The sequence below is a fragment of the Mytilus trossulus genome, chromosome 14, assembly GCF_036588685.1.
Source record: "Mytilus trossulus isolate FHL-02 chromosome 14, PNRI_Mtr1.1.1.hap1, whole genome shotgun sequence".
Taxonomy (NCBI): Eukaryota; Metazoa; Mollusca; class Bivalvia; order Mytilida; family Mytilidae; genus Mytilus; species Mytilus trossulus.
Window position 1 is genome coordinate 23,633,429 of NC_086386.1, and position 18,839 is coordinate 23,652,267.

General features: G+C 33.0%; 1 protein-coding gene across 1 annotated transcript in view; it reads left to right on the forward strand.

Annotated features, from left to right (window-relative positions):
* The window catches only part of LOC134697598 (short-chain collagen C4-like), a 45,650-nt gene extending 27,257 nt beyond the window's left edge, over window positions 1–18,393 (forward strand). Inside the window, exons 2-4 of the mRNA XM_063559881.1 lie at window positions 15,362–15,472; window positions 16,962–17,033; window positions 17,936–18,393. Of these exons, the coding sequence (XP_063415951.1) occupies window positions 15,362–15,472; window positions 16,962–17,033; window positions 17,936–18,393 (641 nt within the window). The remainder of the gene's footprint in view (window positions 1–15,361; window positions 15,473–16,961; window positions 17,034–17,935) is intronic.
* The last annotated feature ends 446 nt before the right edge of the window (window positions 18,394–18,839 follow it).

Here is an 18,839-nt window from a genome sequence, read left to right on the forward strand (position 1 = left end):
GAGTTCGTAATGCAAGGCTTGCATTAATACCTATTGGTCAAATTTCTTTGTGTTGATTGTTTTTTTGTATGAGCTATGATTGATATGTAGTTGTCTCATTGGCAATCGCGCTGTAAGTATTTGAATAATTGATACATCAAAAATTCGGAAACAATGAATCATAATTGTTTTGTTTGTTTCCAAACTATTCCACTGAAGTATACATTTTCATTGACTTTTCCTAAACTGCTTTAAAACATTTCAGTTTCATAATGTATACGAACAACATTCCTTAAAATTTTATAATGAAATCGATACTTGTGACCAATAGATAATAAATTGTCCTCTCTTCTATTTACCAGAATGAAACTAAAACTTAACCTGGAACAATTTTACACAACTCGTAAAAGTTTACGTCATAATAAGAATATTGTTCCTTCCAGGTGCTTGTTGTTCAGTGATTTTAGTTTGTTGTTGTAGTTCTTAGATGTTTATCGTTTTGTTATAGTCATTTTGGGGGCTCTTATAGTATGCAGTTCGGTGTGAGCCAACGCTCCGCGATGAAGATCGTACTCTCGTACTTTAACCTATTATTGATAACTTTTTTAAACATTAAGACAACTTTTAATACATTATGACTTGGATGGAGAGTTGCACTCAGTTTTACCTTTATTTGATCACAATTTCATGGTGAACTTCTTAGACTGATCACACCGCCACAGTTCAAAACCGAACACTAAATTTTGGGTCAAAATCGTACTTTAACATGCTCAAGCATAGTAATCTTTAATAAAAAAAAAACATGTATACGTGTACTTAGTTTTAAGCCGATTTGACTAATTTTACACTTTTACAATGATATCTTCAGAGCTTGTAATGTAACTTTTGTGACCTCTCTCGCTTGTTTTGTACATATTGTAAATATTTATTGTTGTATTTGTTATCTCGGTACCGATGTAATGCATTGGCTTTATTATAATACAGATATATAAGATATATATATATATATAAGTACGTCTGAGTCAGTGACAACCCTACAACAGATGTATCCATCGGATCGCCATCAATGATGGTGATACATGGCTGTGTACATAATGTATATACAACTCGTCTAAACATCAACCCAACAATGTTAGATCTGTAAATTTGCTTTCGCAGATCTAACATTGTTGGGTTGATGTTTAAACGAGTTGTATATATATATAGAAGACAATAACAATCAAAACCAAGGAATAAACAAAGACTCAAAAACCAAAGGACATTTACATCAAAAGTTATAAACAATAAATAAGAAAGAACATGATCTCCACTAAAAACCGGGAGAGAAATTAGGTGCTCAGGAAGGGTAAGCATTTCTGACCACATAATTTATTTAAGTTGATGACACTACAGCCTCATCATAAAATACTTTGACCAAAACATTTATCCTTTAAAGAGACGGACGGATGGACGGGACGCAAATACTTTTAAATATAATGACTTATATCTTATATCGTCGAAGGGTCATAAAAGAATCAAAGTCGTGAATTGAGCAGCATGCCAGTTTTGTGTCAATCAACATAAACAAAATTTTGCAATTTGAGGACATAAAGTAAAATGTAGAAGTACAAATAGTAGTTTTAAAATTGTTGCAAGAAAATAGGTAAAACCATATTATCAAAGTCTACATAAGTTCGATAGTGACCTCGCTCTATTAATAAGTCTGTTTCAAACAGTTCCAATAAACACAGATACACAGTGTCTGCTTTAAACGAATCTATTGGTAAACCAAGTTTTAGACGAAGTATTCGTGTCAGGTGTCGATAATAAACAATGCAGTGATGATTTTGCTAAACGTGCGAGTATTTTCATGTTATTAAGCCACATTACAAAAGAACCCTTATGCATTTCTCTGTTCTGTCGCTTTGTGTAGGCTCAACGAATTCGAGCGCACAAAATGAGCGGCAATATATTTAGATTTTGCGCACAATAATATTAAAAGATGTGCGCACAATATATTTAAATGGTGCATCCATGATATTAATTTTTTGCGCACATTAAAGCATTTTGAGCGTGCAATATATTTTTTTTCTTTGCATGTCCATAGCGGGGCTCCGTATAAATGAATGATTTCCTTATCCATTTTGAAAGATAATTTCGAAGTTTTACGATTAATCATGCTAGGAGTATAAGTGTTTTTTTATTATAATAAATTGAGAAAGAAAAGCTTTTTTTAATATAAAATTTATCTACAGTCGTTACGAAACAGGAATTAAGCTTAAGTCTCTCTTCTTTTTTTTTCTCCGTGTCTATTCATAACTCGTCAAATAAGTTCTATATTTATCTGCCTAGTACACTATAAGAATATTGTATATTTGTTTAACTGAATGTTTTCTATTTTGCAGGTTTATACAGATAAAGCTTATCTAAGGGAATTACTTCATGAAATTGGACGGTATCTTGCAATTAGACGCGTACGCGTCAGTCAATACTTCAGCTTATTAAAAAACTACCAGGCAGAAGTGAATAAGTTTTTAAAACAAGCTATACCAAATCATTATGATGTTGTTAACATTCAAGCTTACGTTCAAAAGAAATATATTGGATAAATTAAAATTACGCAGTAGAAATTCTACAACTATTTATGTTTTTTATCTCTATCAGGTGATCGTTAAAAAAATGTAAACAAAGATTATTTTAGACGTATTCTCGACAAAAACGATGAAACACGAATACTGTAGCATGTTTATCTATACTCATAAACATTCACACTATTGAATTACATCAACAGATTTGGCTAACTAACAATTTGAGAATGAGGATGTGTCAAAAGAAACTATAACCCGACCAAAGAGCAGACTATAAAGCCTAAAGGTCACCAATGGGTCTTCAACACAGTGAGAAGATCACGCTCCAGGAGGCGGACTTCAGCCTCCCCTTAACACAAATGTGGACTAGTTAAGTGAAACTGGACGTCACACCAAACTCCAAAACATAAACATAAACCAAAAGTAAAAAACATACAAGAAAAACAAAGACCAGAGGTTCTTGACTTGGGACACTCGAAAAAATGGGGCGGGGTTAAACATGTTGAGTGAGATTTCAATACTCCCTCTGTGCCTTGCCAATGTAGAATAATCTAACATACAGCAATACGCAAAGTAAAACTTAGTTTAAAAGAATTCTGAGTCCGATGTCACAGTAGGTAACAAAAAAAAAACCAAAATGACAATAAGACATAAATAAACATAACAATACTAGCAGGAACTGACATGCCAGCTTCAGATATCAATCAAACTAATTGAAAGGAATGTGTCTTCATTATGTAAAAATCAAACACAGTCTTTCCCGTTTTGAATTAGTATTTGTAATTGAATAAAGTAACATTCATTTTAAGTTGAAAATTGTTTTAAAGTTAATTAAGCTCCATTTAAAAAATGTTTGCTAACACTTCTTTATTATGAATGAAAGATAACTCTAGTTATTTTTTTTGACATTATGGGAAGATAATGTAATTTGGTTTTCATATATTGACACTGTGATAGTTGTTGTCCATTCGTTTGGTGTGTTTTATTTGATTTTACCATTTGATTAGGGACTTTCCGTTATGAATTTTCCTCGGAGTTCAGTATTATTGTGATTTTACTTTTTACTTCAACCAAGTCGATGTCAAGTTTCTTCCTAGAAGGAATTTTACTGCCGGTGGATTATTCCCCGAGGGCATCATTAACTTGGTAGCTTTATGCATGATGGATACAAATAATACAAACAACAAACCGGCTGGGACCCCGCCCCAGTTACCAATGTCCTCTTTTGCTGAACGTACACTGTTACATTTGTGTGTTCCACAGAATATCCTCCAGGATATCCATGATTTGACGTATGTTCAGCCAGGAAATAATTACTATTTTAAAAATTCAGATACTTTGCATAAATTAAAGTCAATATTTTCGACTGTTTAAAGATACCTGCTTCAAGTGAATCAACACCTATCATTTCTTCTTGTAAACCTAAAAAAAAGGGAAGACATGTGATATTTTAATTACGACTCCTGATTTTACCAGTAATTTTACATCTAAAATAAACTATACTAAATCTTTCGAGCCACTGGACTGATCCACGGACACTGGCGTGTACAGAATCGAATGTACTGTATGTAAACTTCTTTATGTTGGTGAAAATTTGCGTAAAAGAATGAATCAACACCGGTCTGATAACAAAGATCCGCAATTTAGTGATCTTTATAACCATTTTAATTAACCGGGCCATGATTCTGATCACCACACAAATAGCCATTTACTTAGTATTCCTTTCCGTAAAGATAGAGTAACTTTCTTGACAAGGGAATCAGGAACTGCAATGTCAAATGGTTGCAATGATAATGTCAAAGGGATAGGAAATTTTTCAAGTCCTGCCTGCAGTGATGTTAATGTAATATTAGTTTATTTAATAGTACCTTACGACAACAACGTAGTCATGGGCAAAAACATTACCATCGGCCTAATGTAAAACAGTCTTCCAAATCTAGATCGCCCTCTGGGAGCTTTGATGACCTTCTCTTACATAATCATCACCCACTAGGGTTACATATTAGAACTATTTTTTTTTCACTGCCTGTTAATTTCCTTAAATGTTAGACAGATTATTCACTTGAAAAAGGATGCATCAATACATTTTCTTCAATATACACACTTGTCAGTATAATTTGTGATATAGTTCTTTTCCGTCTTTTCAAACCAGTAAGATCGGAACCTTTACATTAGGAAAAGAGGAAATTCCTTCCTGTTCACTTACCAATAGAGGAATTAATGCAATCAACATCTGCAACGTTCTACATCACAAGGAGGTAACATATAAAATTCCTATTTATTTTCAAAATCAGTCTGTTCCTTTTGTATCCTACTGTTACACCAAAACCATTGCACGCAAAGTATAAAATTATAAACAAGCATTGCAGGCCTTGACCTAGAACAATACCTAAAAAAACCTCTGACATGTGACTGTTCCCACTCGCCTTATAATTACAGCCCCTCTGGCCATGTTAATACTGGGGATCTAAACATAACTCAACAGGAACATCTCCGAAAGGTGATTTCTCATGGTCCTAAATTTGGAGAACCCCAACACATCAATTGGAACCATAACTTCAAACTAATCATGGATTCCATTGAGGACTACGCCAGAACATGGTCTAAACGAGAAGAAGTTGAACTGGACACTGTCAGAATTGGTCAAAACTATCAGGTCTCTGATAAAACGTCGCATTCATAAGTTGAAAAACTGTCCGTTTTCAGAGACAAAGAGGCCGTGAAATGTCTGTCATCTCTTCATGATACGTATGTTGTTGTTCCTGCGGACAAATTAAAAGCTTCAAATAATATTGTCTTTGTATGAAAACCGTATTACTACGAATGTCTTATAAAAGAATAAGGAATAAATGAGCACTCAGGTACAAAGACATATCATTTGACATGGATGAGATTTTGACAAATCATAAGTCCTTCATGACTTCAATGAACATTACATTAAACAACAAATCGGAGGACTTACGTTGTTTGTATTGGATACCTAAGCTTCACAAATTTCAGTACAAACTACGGTACATTGCCGACTCATCTGCATGTTCTACTAAAGAATTGTCTATAAGATTGACTAAAATTCTGTCCGCAGTGAAAGAGGGTCTTCAGAAATACTGTGAAACTGTTTACTTACGTTGTGGTTTTAAACATATGTGGATTCATAAAATTCTAAAGAACTTCTAGATCATTTTAAATCTCAGTCTTTTTCAATCGAAACTTTTGATTTTAAACCCTATATATAACCATGCCCCATGTGAAATTGAAAAATCGCCTGAAAGAAATTATCCACAATGCCTTTCAACCTAAAAATGGTAGCAAAGGCTATAAATAGAATATGATGGTCTTGATGTATAGATTATACGTACTGACGTTGTTTATCATCTTAACAAAGTGTAGTATTGTTATTTCATTTGTCTTTGTTTTATTATTAATATAACTTTTACTGTTTTGTCTGTTTTCTATGTTATCCATTTGACTTGGCTCGGTACTTAAACATGTTAAACATCCCGTCAATCTTTCATCTTTGCTAGTGTGTTTTGTATGTGCGCCTTTTTGTGTTTCTTTGGTTCATATGACGTGACTCTGTACTTTTAATATCCCACCAATGTGTTATTGTTATATTATATGTTATTATGTAATTGTTCTATTATGAAGTTGAAAATACCTTGAACTACAAAATTATTTTACCCGCGTAGGGGTATATATGTGGAGTCTTCAAAATTCTAAAGAACTTCTAGATAATTTTTAAATCTCGGTCTGTTCCTGAAATTAGTCAAACATACTTTTGATTTTTACGTCAAACCCGCGAAGCAATGCATGTGGTTTTTAAATTTGATAGATGCTTTTCGTGTTTTGTTTTAAATATTTGTTTGTTTTGAGATTGTGACACAGTGATGACTGCTGTATCCATTTATTGACTATTTTACCTATTATGTCTGTTTTGTTCATGCATCGTTGTAAATATAATGGAATTTGATGCGACTGTCATACACGTGAGAGATTTAGCACTATAAAAAAAGGTTCAATCCACCATTTTTACATAAGAAAATACCTGTACCATGTCAGGAATATGACAGTTCGTTAGGTGTGTTTGAGCTTTTGATTTTCCATTTGTTTAGGACTTATATCTAGGGATTGACTCTAAGGGTCGGTTTAAAACAAAACTTTACGACAAAAGAGATGATTTCAGATTCTCAATTGTGACCTTTTCATTTTTAAACCAAGACTTCCAAATGATGAAGTTGAAATCATCACTTTACGGACGCCATCACAAGTAGGTTGACCGTTATGGAATATCTGTTATTTAGATGATATCGGGTATGTTCTTTTAATATGTTGTTACAACAATACAGTTCCTTTTTCACGAATGCGACCTACCGAATTAGATTATTTATCGGCTTTGTAATAACATGAGCAACACGACGGGTGCCAAATGTGGAGCGGGATATACTTACCCTTCCGGGGCACCTGAAATCACCCACAGCTTTTGTTTGGGTTCGGGTTGTTGGTGTACCCCTCATTGTGATACTTTATTCACACATCGATGCCAATATAATAGAATTTGATGCGACTGTTGTACAAGTGAGAGGTTTAGCGCTATAAAACCAGGTTCAATCCACTATTTTCTACATTTGAAAATGCTTGTACCGAGTCATGAATATGACAGTTGTTGTCCATTCTTTTGATGTTTTTTTTTCATTTGATATTGACATTTGATAAGGTACTTACCGTTTTGAATTTTCCTCGGAGTTCAGTATTTTTGAAATATTACTTTCTACACAAATGCAAACAAATGAGGATTATGCAGGATGGTTGAATGCAGCAGGAGCTATTTATCAATGACGCTTTACTCGCCATCCGGAATTGCAGACATGTTTTCAGTTAATCTTTATGGTTGATGTTGAGTACAGGGGGTAAATTGCCTTAATAGCAGGCTGTTTGGTGTGAACCTTCGTGTTGAAGACCGTAATTTGATATTTATTGGTTTACTTTTGCGGATTGTGACTTGGATGGAGAGTTGTCTCATTGACACGTGTACCACATCTTCTTATATCTATCAGGAAGAAACGTTAGTTACAATTGATTATTTATTAATCTACGATGACAATGTAGTATGTTGTTGAAGACCGTACCGTACCATATGTTTTTTTTGACTTGTTAGTCATGTTAGTTTCATTCTGTCGCATTGGAGGTTACAACACATCTCCTTTAACAGGAATAAAACAAACATATTATGACAAAATATCTGAACATTCGAACTGTATTAAAAGATTTGAGGGTAAAACACTATTTCATTATGATGGAATGACTAACATTTTTGATAAGAGATCGTTAAGTCTGCCTAATATCTTGACTAACATCTAGAAATGGACATTGAGGGTCGATGGAAAACAAAACTTAATGACAACAGAGATTATTTCAGCTTTCCAAATGCGAACTTTCCATTTCTATGTAGCAACATTCAAGCAGCGCCTGCATACGGAGTATATATCTCCCGGGCTTGTATTTCAAATAAAATTCCTTGATGAAGATTTGCTGCTCACAAGGAAGCTATTAAATTAAGAGTTTTATTTTAAATGGTGAAGTTGAAACCATTCCTTAAGTAGTTTTACGAACGCCATCACGAGTTAGTTGAAATTAATGAGATAATACCACATATGATCCTTATGTCGTAACTACAGTCACGTTCCCTTTTCACGAATGTAACCTACTGAACAAGACTATTAATCAGGTTTTGATTAACATGAGAAACACGACGGGTGCCAAATGTGGAGCAGGGTCTGCTTTATCCCTCCAGGGCCCCTAAGATCACCTTCAGGGTTTGATGGGTTTCATGTTGTTGCTTAGTCTTTATTTATCGGTTGTGTTTTATGTAATATTGCTTGTCTGTTTGTCTTTTTCTTTTGTAGCCATGACGTTGTCAGTTTATTTTTGATTTATGTTGAGTAACTGTAATCGTCAAAGGAGACACATCAGTACGATTTCGTCTATTATAGACTATATGTGTCCGAATGTTACAATTACCGAGGTTGCAATGAATTTTTGAAAATTTCCAGTTTCTAAGTGTTACAAATAAATACTATAAGCCAACAAATTCCGATTGTAAATGTTGGTGTAGGATGATTTGACTGTTGCGTTTGATCGTCTTAGTTGTTGTGCTCTCAAAGAAAAAAAATTGTACGTGACATCATGAACATACAAATTTAACACAAATACTGTCAGTAGCCCGATATTATTATTGCAAAAAAATACATAGTTTCAGCTGACATCCGCAAACATTAAAAATATGTATGAATAAGGCTAAACATCGAGAAAAATAAAGTACCACAAATTAGAAAATGTACTTGAAGAATAAAACGTACACCAAAACTTCTGAAAGACAGAACATGCATCTCAAACATGGAGAAACTTTCAATTGCCCCTATACAATACGACAAACAAAAAGACAATCCGCTCATCTTTTTATTCTCGGCGTACCCGTACAATTTTAATGATGAAGGTGATGATTTAACAAACTTTACTAAGATTGTCCGTTTTTAAATTTTGAAATTGTAAAGAAACTAAGGTTTCAACTCCCTCAGGCAATGTTGGCTTTAAATGAATTTGGCAATGTTTTTTTAGGTATTTTTGACGTATACCTCTTTAATTGTTTCGGTACTTATACATCTTCGGATTTCAAATGTTTGACCTTTAGCGTTCCTGTTGAAGGTAAATCCAGAAAAGCGCTTCGGACGCAATAAATCATTAAACGTGTTGTTTTCAATTTTTTAACTTTTCCTTTTTCATTCTGCCTGAACGCTAAAAAAGGGAATTATTGTATGTCAATGGTTTCAATCATTCCTGGTTCGATTCCCGTTCCGGGATGAAAATTTCAGTGACTAAATTTTTGGCTCTCCCTCGACACCATTCGCGAGTATGATCTTGAGGAAACGATGATAGTCCGTTGGAAGGGGACGATAAATGGCTGACCTGTGTTAAGAGAAAGCCATATCTCTTGCACGCTAAAGACACCCTTGTAGATTCGTAAAGAGCAGGTTAATGCCGCTACAAGGCAGCACTCGCACCCGTAAAGTGGAAAAAGATAAATATCAGTTGCAAAACTTGTTTCCCAATCCACTACAAATAAATGTGTTTAAACTTATTCATTTGTATGTAGATTCGACATTGGAATGTGTTAGTTATAATTTGGTGGTTTTATTAAATTGTAGATATTTTTTACTTAATGCACATTATCCTTTCAACAAATGTCATTCAGACTAGTGGATTTTTCTGTTTTGTCTCCACAATTTGAACTCATACCAAACACAATAGTGAAGATGAAAGCTACATGACGATACTGAACTCAATGCAATATTTTTCTTTCAGTGTGGAGACCTTTCTTATCCAGAGAGGGCAATATCCCTAATTTAGAATTTAATACATATTTGAAAGATGATAAGGGTGTTTTGTTCTGTAAATGTTCATTTATCATGCTATTTTTTTTCTTCTAATTTCTGATTTCTAATCAGCTGTAGGAAAATTGAGTGGGATTTTAGTAACTGTGAACATTATTTGATCCGACTATACTAAGTAACTATGACCATGCATAAACACGGTTAGTTTCGGAAACTCTCATTTTGCTTTAATATGGTTTGATTTTTTTTTGTTTTGCGTTTTTTACACTATTATTTTTTTGTTACCTATCATACCGCTATATAATTATATTACTGTGCTTTCCCTAACTGTGTTTAGTGTTATAGTGTTTATGTATTGCCATTCTGTTAATTTATGCTGATCGAGATTAATAAATGGGGAGGTTGAAATACTAGTTGAAATATTCCACTTTAATTTTCCGTCCCATGTCTGCAACATTGTCTGTAGGTATCATCTTAAATGTTGTAATTTGTTACTTGAAGAGTTGTGAGTTGATGGCAGTCATTGTTTGTTTTGATAAATTGATTGACAACTTGTACTTATAGAGTTGTACTCGTGATCTTATAGTTTAACATACTATATAGACACTTGTTTATTGTGAATCGTAAAAAGTTTGTTGTAAGTCTTTTAGTTATTTATTGACGTTTGGTTGCCATCTCATTGACGTAAACAGTTATCACACTTGATACGCAAGACTCGCGTTTTGTCTACATAAGACTCATCAATGACACTCAGATCAAAATTGTAAGTAAGCCAAACAAGTAAATATTAACATGTTTTGATATATTGAGACTTCAAATGAACACAGCTTTCAAATGTCATGCGCTCAGAAAAGGTAAGCAAATCAAGCTCTCCTAGTGGTCCTTTTAAATGTGTTGTTCATTATTAGATGAGTCACAGTCGGCGATGTCGCAATCGTGGAAAAGATGGCTGAATTGCGTTTATGGCAATCGAAATATATTCATGACTCAGATATCCTATTATGTTTAATGAACTCGTCCTGACGTCCGTAAATTTTTCCAAAAGAACGATTTGAACTTTAATTTTTGAAACACTTAGTTGTTTAGCTTCTGGTTAGACTCAAACAAACGCATAGGTCTGGAAAATCGTATGATAAAGGAGATATACAAATGTATACATCATTTGCAGGTGATGGTCGAAACTGCTTACATAGGAATGGAAAGTTCTACATGAAAATGCATGTACCAAGTCAGGAATATGTCAGTTGTTGTCCATTCGATTGATGTGTTTCATCATTTGATTTTGCCGTTTGATTAGGGACTTTCCGTTTTGAATTTTCCTCAGAGTTTAGTATTTTTTGTGATTTTACTTTTTTCTCAATAAGAATGCCGGGTCATTATGTTGTAACTTTTTCTCCTAAAAAGATCCTTATTAAACAAGATATGAGGCACTGGGTCTGATCAACTGTATCTATAATTTCTGTAATATAAACACCAAATTTTAAAATGGCAGTTAGAGGACATTACATTATTTATATATTTTAAAATTATTGCAATTTTCTGTTTTCATAAGTAGCTCCAGAATGAAGTGTTTCCGATATGGAAATAAAAACCAGTATGTAAAAATTTAAAGCATATCAGAGTTGTTTTTCTTAGAATTGGAAATCAGTATAACATTGGACTAGATTGCCAACGTGCATTCCAAATAATTATATCATAAATAAAAAGAAGATATCAGGGAAAAATAAAAATATCAGTCAAATGGAAAAAAAAAAGTCCAATGACAAAATAAAAAGACTAATGAAAAACAAAATAAGAAAATACTACAAGAAACTGTTAGGATTACATGCGCAACGCAAAACAATACTTAAAAACGAGGTGGTTGCACGTGAATCGCTCCACTTTTTCATAAATATTCCTCAGTGATTTCTTTTAACACAACAGCCGATTGATAACTACGTTTTAATTTTTTTTACGTTTTAAATTGTGCGTTTTACATTGTATTTAGCCCTGGTTTTCTCTTAATCGATTTATGACTTTCGAACAGCGGTATACTACTGTTGCCTTTATTTAGATGAACTAACAACCCTTAAGTAAGCCAACGTTATCACACACAAAATAAGCCACGAAAGGAAATGAACGTTCATTATTTCGCCAACAAATATCTGAATTGGCTATCGTTTAGGGACAGAAATGACTGACTGTCATGAAAACAAGAATTTTTACATTTCCATATTTAAAAATTAATTCACCAAAATATTATATAATATCAATATATCAATATATCAATATAATATAATGCAAAACATTGATTTGATTTTATAATGACTTTCTATATACATTTATAATGTCCATACTAAGCTGAAACAAGATATAATGCATACATAAATCATGTATAATTTATTCCAATTGTCTATATTCTTATACACTCAAGTATAAACAAATTAAGATAATTACTCGTAATAGGAAAGACGCAATTTCTGAATTGCTTACGACCACGTTAAGATGTCATTGATAAGATACAATCTTTGCTAGACATGGCAATGGATATAGTTGTCAACCAAAGATAAATACAACAGATATAAATGGAGGTATTTTTTTTAGATCTGTCAATGAATATAGTTGTCAATAAATGATAAACAAAATGGTGAGATATAAATAGGGGGATTTTTTTAGACCTGGCAATGGAAATAGTTTCAATAATGATAAACAAAAAAGTCAGGTATAAATAGTGGGAGTTTTTTAGGCATGGCAACTGATATGATTGTCAGTAGATAATAAATAAATAAGATATAAATACAAAATATAGTGGGACATTTTCTAGACATGGCAATGCATGGGTATACTTGTCACATGAATATACCCGCCACATTATTCATGTATGTGCCTGTCCCAAGTCAGGAGCCTGTAATTCAGTGGTTGTCGTTTGTTTATGTGTTACATAATTGTTTTTCGTTCATTTTTTACATAAATAAGGCCGTTAGTTTTCTCATTTGAATTGTTTTACATTGCCTGAACGGGGCCTTTTATAGCTGACTATGCGGTATGGGCTTTGTTCATTGTTGAAGGCCGTACGGTGACCTATAGTTGTTTATGTTTGGTATTTTGTGATTAGTTGTCTCATTGACAATCATACCACATCTTCTTTTTTCTATTGTCAAAATATGATAAAAAAAAATCGAATCGAAAAAAAAACGCAACTATTGCTTTTACCAATCTGTTTTCTTATTGCATATACTACAAAATATAAATCAAAACTACATGTCAACTATTACACAAAGAATTGTGATCATAATCTAGGACGTAACCGTTCTTTTTAAACATATAATTCTTATCCAGAAATATTTTTAACAGTTGGTATATAGTTGACAAGAAATTGAAAATATACGAGTTACATATAATATAAAATATCGAAACTATCACTGCGACAATTTGGTGATATCCTAGAAATAGGGCGATCCCGGTACGTCCAATAAATTACAATTCACTTAATATAACCGTGCAAATAGTTCTATAACATATAATTTCGCATTTGTGCTACATTTGTTACGTTTTTTCTGATTTTTTTTTTTTAATTCACAGGCAGCTCATTAAAGATAAAATCAGCAAATAGAAAAAATTAGAAAAAAAGTAAACATCAAAATTCAAGCAACAGACACCAAACAATAAATAAAACATTTCATATCGAACAAAGGCAATGACGCAACGTTAGATATTGCTACCATTTAGTGTAACAGAAAAATGACGTTAAATTGGAAATGCGCTTTATCTAATTGTTCCTCCTTCATTTTGGGTAAATGAAAAAAACACACAAGTTTAAATGTCGTGATAATCCAATTTGATATGATTTTATAATCAACATAGAATATTCAATTTTACTGCTAGTAATTATGTGTTTTTGAAGGAATATTGCTGCATTATATATTCAATAGTATGATTTTATTCAAGTAGTGTCATACAATAGCTTATACTTATGGTATTGAAGTTTTCTTACTTTTTGATCGTCTAATAGATTTGTATTTTTTAAATGTGTGCATCATTTCGTTTTGTTGAAAGCAAGACATTTATATTTAGTGGAGGAAGGAACACGCGAATGCAGTTCATGCCGTCCCTAGCAAATTACGCTTGTGGCGACGTCAAATTATGATAACGGACAAACTTGCAAGACATTTCCATTAATCTGGATTTTTTATAGATAACCCTGAAATCTTAATGCTATTTGATGTACCAACTTCTACTTTAAAAGAACTTTTTATTGGTATAGTTATCAAAGCCGAAAAATAATCTTCACGAAATCAAATCTCTGTTTGTTTGGCCGTAAACGTTTTGTGAAGGCATGAAAGTTTAACTCGGACATTTTCGCAAGACATTGCAAATCTATTGTTTTGAATTGAATATCTAGCTCAATTTATTTTCCAATTCGAATTTTGGGAGCTAACACTTAGTACAAAACGATCATGCTTACAATTTATTGAATTATCTGTCAAAATTTTATTTTTGACCTGAAATGTTTCAAGTTTCCAAATTAAATTTCCGATGGGACATTATCATGCATCATATTCTTTTGAAAATATGTATGCAAATTTTAAAAGGAGACAGCCATGTTAACCAATATTGAAATATATCACGCCATAGAATGTTCATGCAAAATTTCGAAGAGTTGCGTGAACATTTCGCGAATTGTTCGAGTTTTATGGTTCTAGTTTGTTACATGGGACAACACTAAGTAAACGTTTTTTCGGATAATCTGTGTCTTCCTAAGCCTATGAATATTTTATTTTTATTCTTTCTCTATCATAATGTGAAAATTTAAGAATCAATCGTTATTTTCATGTATAACTTGAAATATTTATTTCAACATTTCTATAAAAATTTTCCCTTCAAATATTTACTTAACGCTATTGTTCGTGGTAGTAGCAATATCTAACGTTGCGTCAATCTTTTCGATCAACAAAGGACTAGATTCTTTGTTTCTTGTTATTCAATGATATTTAAAACTGTTTGAAATATGAAATTGATATCAAAATTTTAGGTGGATATATATTCTTTCACATAAGACATATACATTATACCAAATTTTTCTACAGTTATAATAATTGAAAAAAGATTATATAAATGAAAACAATCTTTTGAGTAAGAAATAGATACTGTGCTGTAAGTTATACGTCAGTGAAACATACATCTTTAATTCTTACTTTTCATTGTCTATAGATATAGGAAGATGTGGTGTGAGTGCCTATGAGACAACTCTCCATCCAAATAACAATTTAAAAAAGTAAACCATTATAGGTCAATGTACGGCCTTCAACATGTCTATCCTTGCTTTGTCAACTTTTAGCTGATAAGCTTTGACATTACTGATAGTTTTCGTATAATCTCCAGACATTATGAATGTATGGAAACTAAATTTAATGTGCACTTACTTTGTTTTAATATTTGTATTTTCTATAGTTCATTCGGAACAACATGATACGAAGAGATTACTTCTAAATGATCCTGATGCTGTACTCAATAGACTTCGCATTTTAGAGGAGAAATTTGCACAGTTAGGGACACCAACACGTACGTTTTTATAAATAAGGTATTACCTTTTTGGTTGTGCTAGCTAGTAATCTTCGGTGGTAAGACCCGGGTTACGAAATTATACGTGCATGACACCTAATGTTGTGTGGGGGTTTATCACATGAACCGTCCTTGTTCGGATGAAACGTGTAGGAAGTTTTCGAGTGTTTTGACAGTGTCATGCTTCGAACACAAAAGACCCCCTTAAGGATGTACTTAGGTGCAATTTTAAAAATCAAGAAATTAAAATTGATACTTTTATTCGAAAGAGCATCACTTTAGGACCAAATAAGCTTAACGTATTAATAGGTCATGGAACTCCTTTTTGACATATTGCAGTTTTTAAAATGGAGGGGAAAGGGCAGACTTGAACTCTTACCTTACCTTCCAAATTGCATTGGTTTTTTAAAGCCTCAAATCAAATGTAATAAAATTAAGAATCTGCTATAATTTTGGAAAATGACCTTTTATGACCTATTGAAGTTTTTACTGAAGAGAAGAAGGGGTGTTATGGGGCAAATTTTTTTACCCTATATCGTAGGGAAAAAAGACAAGCAGTCCAAAAATCTGACACAAATTTCCAAAACATCACCTAAGTACATCCTTAACATCGTTCCCCAACCAAAATGATCATGTGGGACCGATTCTAGAGTTGATTTTTACAATCATTCGTAAACAAAAAAAAACCTCAATACTGGTAATTTAATAGCCGAGTCATAAAATGGTCAAACTTAACTTTGTCGTTAAATTTCACTGCAAAATATTTGATAAAACATGTAGCTATTTGTGTGTACTTAATTGTATTGAATAGGAAGTAAATGGGCTTTTCGTTACGCTGCTAATGAACTCCTATTAGTTCATCACTATGAACAACTTACTTTTAAAACTTGCATCACTTGTTCCAACGAAGGCCAATGTAATCCTTTCTATTATTGGTAAAACCATTTTTTTGGCTTGCTTAAAATAAATTTGATACACTTAAACAAACAAAAATGTGGAGTTTTGGATTGTCGGACTCATGGTATGACGAAGTTTGGAGTGTAGCGACAATGGGGTGTCGGACTTTTGGATGAACGAGCTTATGGCTAGTTGGAATATTAATAGATTTCGGAGAAAATTTCTCACTCCATAAAGTTCTAAACTGTTTCTTATGTTGAGTAGTTGATTAAGTAGATACCTCAAAAACCAGGCAGGGTAGGCTTGGTCAGGTGAATCTCTATCAAGTTTTCTAAGATATGTCTCTACAGGGAATGCACACCTTAAATGAGTAGTGAAGACTATTTGTCAATCTGTCCTTATGAAGTCTGGGCGTTATATTATGTTAAAACAGTCATTAACAAAGACCTTTCAGTTGGAATATTGAATATCTTTTTCCTTCGCTTTGCTTTTTTATTCTTCATGGGCTAGAACGGCAAGTGTATGAAAGAGACAAGCCCACCAATGTTTACCTTACGATGTTGTATATAAGATATGTATTTTTTAATTTTAGAAACTGGCTCAACATATATCATATGGGGGAGGAAGCAGTGCCCAAACAACACCAGTGAGCTTGTTTATTCTGGTAAGGTTTAAATGTGGAAGCTGACAGGTCTTTAGTAAAACAAGAATGACAACAACAAAATTTGGAAGTACAATACCAACGATAAAGAAATTTTAATAATTTTCCTTACATGGATTTCCAATCGCATTCAGTTCTGAAAATCAGAACACTTCATTGATCTCTTAAAAATCAATAAAGACGAATAATGAGAAGATAAGTGAAAATCCGATGCGCTACATCTCCCCCACATTCTGGATTGACTGAACTACTTTCTGATTTGAACATGAAAGGACAACAAATAACAATTTAATTTAGTGCAAATAAAGACATTATATCTCAATTTGATGGGATTGATTGCCAACACAAATAAATTATGACGGCCTTTAACTGCAACACTAGAGTATTCTTTTTTAATTGCCATATTCAAATAGGCAATTAAGGTAAAATAAATTTTAACTCATAAATAAAAAAAAACGTTTGCAGTTCAAAAGTAGAACTGATGACGTCATTTAAAAAGGGGGAACTGAAACCCTGAGTTTCTCATTATCAATGGGTGTGTCACCGTCGAAGGTACTGTCTAATTGTAAACAACACCAACATGATTTTCAGAAAGGTAAACCAATTCTGAAAGGCATGTTTTAGCTCTGTTTTGTATTTTCTGATTTTTCGTTTGCCCCATACAGTGTGTTTTAGAAATAAATCGGTTAAAACTTTAATGCTTCAAATGTTTTCTGCAGATGATTCGTTGGAATATCAGTATATGGTAAACATTTTTGGCATGGATTTGTCTACCATGGAATTAGTCGACATGCGAATAGTCCCGATCGACCTAAAAACAAACATTTTGCGAATTTGTTTTTATTTTGGATTTCAGCACCGAATTTCTTTGACATAATTTATTTTACTTATAACATGTTTTATAGGTTTTGCTGGTGGTGGAGGTGTTGTAGAGACGGGTGCAGCTGCTGATTACGTTTGTCTGACACCAGATCCAGTTTTTAACAAGACTAGTGGCACTGACCATGGTCGTATGTATGGTGCCGAATATGAAACTAACTTTTGGGCGAAAGACTCCCATAATGAAGATGTGCCTTGTTCTTTATGTCGTTCATCTTATGCAACAACAGTAATGATTCCTGGCACGAATGTCTGCAATAATGGTTGGACGAGACAATATTATGGATATTTAGCTTCAGGACATCACGGTCATCCAGCGGCATCGGCATTTGTGTGTGTCGACATCAGTCCTGAATACCTACGTGCTGGATCACGTGATAGCGATGGCAAACTGTTTTATGACGTCATTGCCAAATGTGGATCATTACCTTGTCCACCATATGTAAATGACTACCCACTTACATGTGTTGTTTGCTCAAAATAAAATAAGTTTTTGAAAAGCATCTGTTTTTTTATAAATAATTTGATTTTTGTTTAAATTAAACACTTTTTTGTTATAACAATGCGGTTCTCCGGTTTACGGTGTATGGTCACTATAAATTTTCAATTACTTCAGAACAAATTTTGAAACTTACTTTATGTGGTTATAAATCTTATTTTATCATACTTCAATAATCAAAGTTGTAATATGACATTACTCTTCTTCTTTAAAGTGAGGAATTGTATTCAATGATGAAGGAACATGGACCTGCAAAAATTGTGTGCAGAGTCGGACAACACATCTAGGTTTTTCAAAGCCATATACCATTAAAAACAGTCTCATATACTATACAAACTATAAAGAGGCTCTGCTCTGCATACATATTTCACTGTGGGTCGTACGATGAATTTGTATGCTGCTTATTTGACCGGTTTAGTGCAATCGCTCAT